Here is a 4,499-nt window from a genome sequence, read left to right as displayed (position 1 = left end):
CCTAAGGGCTCTTGTTCACTAATGACTTGGACAAAAAAACTGCAAAGAGAAAGTTATCAGATCTATCAATTGTGCTTACCACTAAAGCTATTGTCATTTTTTCTCCTCACAAATGTTAAATAAAGACCAAGTCAGATTATAATTTAGCTAACATTTTTTCCTTTCAGGATAAGCAAAATAGACGCCAACTAGAGCAGAAAGTATTGCTTTTTCCCATTCTTTAATGGTTTGATGACTGCCTGGGAGGGCCTAACTAGCTTTCTGGAATTAGACAACTTTCTCACTGCCCAGGACATGTCAGGCTTGATGCCATCCCTGCCATTTGAGGATAATGAACCATCATCCACTGTCAGAAATAAGAACTTACTTAATGAATAGGAAAGCTGGCAATCATAAACAAGAAAAGTGCTTCAGCAGCATTTCACATCATTAAAACACATCCAACTTGATTCCTTTTTGTCCTTTTGTTACATTCTTGATATTGCTCTAAAGTTCGTAACAGATGCTTCTTATTTCAGTAAAATTTGTATCCTTTTTTTTTTTCAAGAGCACAAATCCACGTTTATTTATTGATTTTTCGTTAGTTTAAATCCTTGAGGGGTACAGCATCACTCGGATTCTGTGTCCAATGGCCTTAGCAGGAAGATTGCTTCGGAATTTGGCACGAACCATGCCACTGTTTCCATGGGCCGGAGTTACCTTTCCCCAGATGACTCTGGTTTTGTTCGGTTTGCCACCAGGAGTCACTGTGTTGTTCTTTGCTTTGTATACGTAAGCGCATCTCTTGCCCAAATAGAATTCTGTTTCATCTCGGGCGTAAACACCTTCAATCTTAAGAAGAGCTGTGTGCTCCCTTTGGTTCCGGAGACCCCGCTTATAGCCAGCAAAAATGGCCTTGGACCACAGCCTTCCAGACATAGTTCCTTTTAGAAGTCCTGTCCCCAGCAGGCCTCCACAGGAGCCAAGATGGCGGGAAGAGCAAAATTTGTATCTTTTGCCCACCTCCAACATGTTGTCTCTTATTCTTTTTTAATCCTCCAACCATTATAAAGTTTACAATTACGTGCCTACCCAGAGTAGAGTGTTATAAATATTGGATCAATGGCCATTTTAATCTTTCCTCTCTGGTTCTTTGAAATAATCTTAAAACTACTTTGAAAACAGTATTTTAAGATTGTTTTACATAGACATTCTATCATCCCTCAAGAAGCAGTATGGCTCCAATATTCAGATTTCACTGTGAGGCTCTTACCTATCTAATTCATACCTATTTTCAGATTTTGTTAAAATAAATTTTACAGAGGCTACTCACTCATATTTGGAAGAAAAACATAATCTAAGAAACAAAAGAAATGTGTGTGGAGAGGAGAAATAGGTATATAACAACTTAAAGGGTATGAATTGCTAATTTTTAGTACGATTTTATGTAATACTTTTTGCAAGATTTAAATAGATGCATTGCAACCATTTATAAACTTCTATATGAGCAGTGTACAAGGACATTCCTAGAATACAGAAAGCACTGAAATCAAATCCCAGTTTCACTTACTTCTAGGAAGACTTCCTAAGGTTTAGTTTATTCATCCAAGATACAGAGCAAAAGCTTTTCAGCCAGACAGCCAAGGATTAACTCCCAGTTCAGTGTGGACTAACTCTTTGGGTAATATATTAAGCATACTGGGCTTCAGTTTTCTTCCTGTAAAATGAAGATTATAGCTGTAACTACATCATAAGGTTGTTGTGAAATGAGATAATACATTTATAGCACTTCTAACAGGACATGGTATGCGTGATGTAGGCTTTTTTGATTATCGCCTGCACGATGAGCATATTAATTCATACCCCATGCAATTTTTATGTGGCATAAATTAAATTACAACTAGGATTTTTGTGGGGAGTTTTAGTTTTCAAATCACTTTTCATATGTACATCAAGAACATATTGAACATGTTCATATCCCTTATCAATAATATATTAATGTGAAAATTGAAAAAAATATGTTTGACTCCTTACAGAATGACCTATAAAAATCTGTGCTATAAAATGCAAATAAATATTGTTTAAAATATGCTACAAAAACAATATTTATAATACTTAACATTTATATGTCCATCACTATGATAAGTGCTTTATGGGCACTGCCTCATCTAATCATCATATAAGCTTTTGAGGAAGGTACTGTTAGCAGTATAAAAAGCTAAGTAAATGACTCAGTGCTATTTAGCTAGTTAATCATGGATAAGGCTTTGAACCCAGGCACTTTGAATCCAGTTCTTACGTGAATAACATACCAACTTACTTTTCAATGGTCAGGAAGTGCCATTCAAACTATGTGTGAAGAAAAGATACTTACTCATTTGAGTCACCTCATTGCTACTTCTTGTTTCTATTACCTTTGATATTCTGGCTGTCTTTAAGATTATATTTTTTATCTTTGGTTTTCTGTAGCTGTATATTATGATATGCCTAGGTATGGATTTCTGTTTACTTATCTTAAGATTCTTGGGTCTCCTTAAAGCCATAAAGTGGTGCCTTTCATTTCTTTTAGAAAATTCTCAGCCATGTTCATTTCAAATAATGTCTGTATCCGATTTTCTTTCCGGGACTCAAATATCTATTAGGCCTTGTCTCTGTGTCCTCCATGTATTTGACCCTATCTTCTGTATTTCCTATCATTGTGTCCCTTTATGACACCTTTTAGATTAATGCTTTTTACACTTAAATATGCATATAAATCACCTACAATCTTGTAAAGTGCAAGTTCTGACTTAAGTGTAAGTCACTTAAAGTGACTTAAAGTGTAAATTCTTTTTTTTTTTATTATACTTTAGGTTTTAGGGTACATGTGCACAATGTGCAGGTTTGTTACATATGTATCCATGCACCATGTTGGTTTGCTGCACCCATTAACTCGTCATTTAGCATTAGGTATATCTCCTAATGCTGTCCCTCCCCCCTCCCCCCACCCCACAACAGTCCCCGGAGTGTGATGTGTCCATGAGTTCTCATTGTTCAATTCCCGCCTATGAGTGAGAACATGCAGTGTTTGGTTTTTTGTCCTTGCGATAGTTTACTGAGAATGATGGCTTCCAGTTTCATCCATGTTCCTACCAAGGACATGAACTCATCATTTTTTATGGCTGCATAGTATTCCATGGTGTATATATGCCACATTTTCATAATCCAGTCTATCATTGTTGGACATATGGGTTGGTTCCAAGTCTTTGCTGTTGTGAATAGTGCCACAATAAACATATGTGTGCATGTGTCTTTATAGCAGCATGATTTATAGTCCTTTGGGTATATACCCAGTAATGGGATGGCTGGGTCAAATGGTATTTCTAGTTCTAGATCCCTGAGGAATCGCCACACTGACTTCCACAATGGTTGAACTAGTTTACAGTCCCACCAACAGTGTAAAAGTGTTCCTGTTTCTCCACATCCTCTTCAGCACCTGTTGTTTCCTGACGTTTTAAAAATGGCCATTCTAACTGGTGTGAGATGCTATCTCATTGTGGTTTTGATTTGCATTTCTCTGATGGCCAGTGATGATGAGCATTTTTTCATGTGTTTTTTGGCTGCATAAATGTCTTTTTTTGAGAAGTGTCTGTTCATGTCCTTCGCCCACTTTTTGATGGAAAAAAAAAAAAGTGTAAATTCTGACTTAAGCCTGGGGTGAAACCTGAATTTCTACATTTCTAATATGGTCACTAGTTTGTCTGCTGGTCCATGGATTATACTTTGAGTAGAAAGATTCTATGTAACTTCTGACCTGTCTTTCTATTTACTAATGCTCTTTTTAGCAGTGTTTAATTTGGTCATCAACCCATCCATTGAGATCTCATTTTTTTCTTATTGCTTTGTTTTTAGTTCTAAAATCTCTGTTTGGTTATTTTTCAAACCTAGTGCCACCCAGGTAATGAACATAGTACCCAGTAGGTAATTTTTCAACCCTTGCGCCCCTCCCTACCTCCTATTGTACTCTCTAGGGCCTATAGTTCCTATCTTTATGCCCATGCATACCCAATGTTTAGCTCCCACTTATAAGTAAGAACACGCAGTGTTTGGTTTTCTGTTCCTGTGTTAGTTCACTTAGGAGAATGGCCTCCAGCTGCATCCATGTTGCTGCAAAGGACATGATGATTTTGTTCTTTTTTATGGCTGTGTAGTATTCCATGGTATATATGTACCACATGTTCTTTAACCTGTCCACTGTGGATGAGCACCTGGATTGATTCCATGTCTTTGTTACTGGGAATACTGCTGCAATGAACATATGGATGCAAATGTCTTTTGGGTAGAATGATTTATTTTCCTCTGCAATACAATTGCAATGATTTATTTTCCCAGCAATCCCGTTATGTACCCAGTAACAGGATTGCTGGGTCGAATGATAGTTCTATTTTCAGTTCTTTGAGAACTCTCCAAACTGCTTTCCACAATGGATAAACCAATTTACATTCCTACCAACAGTGTCCGTGTTCCCTTTTCTAAGCAGC

At 37.0% G+C, this 4,499-nt stretch overlaps 1 protein-coding gene across 1 annotated transcript; it reads right to left on the bottom strand.

The window, feature by feature from the left end:
• Positions 1-550: 550 nt before the first annotated feature.
• LOC129462026 (large ribosomal subunit protein eL33-like) lies at positions 551-975 on the bottom strand. Its single transcript, XM_055241623.2, has one exon. The coding sequence runs from the start codon at positions 916-918 to the stop codon at positions 586-588; it is 333 nt and encodes a 110-aa protein (XP_055097598.1). The 5' UTR covers positions 919-975; the 3' UTR covers positions 551-585.
• Positions 976-4,499: the final 3,524 nt, after the last annotated feature.

Source organism: Symphalangus syndactylus, chromosome 14 (genome assembly GCF_028878055.3).
Source record: "Symphalangus syndactylus isolate Jambi chromosome 14, NHGRI_mSymSyn1-v2.1_pri, whole genome shotgun sequence".
In the NCBI taxonomy this organism is placed as follows: domain Eukaryota; kingdom Metazoa; phylum Chordata; class Mammalia; order Primates; family Hylobatidae; genus Symphalangus; species Symphalangus syndactylus.
Note: the sequence above shows the minus strand (reverse complement) of the source record. Positions and strands in the feature narration are given on the sequence as shown.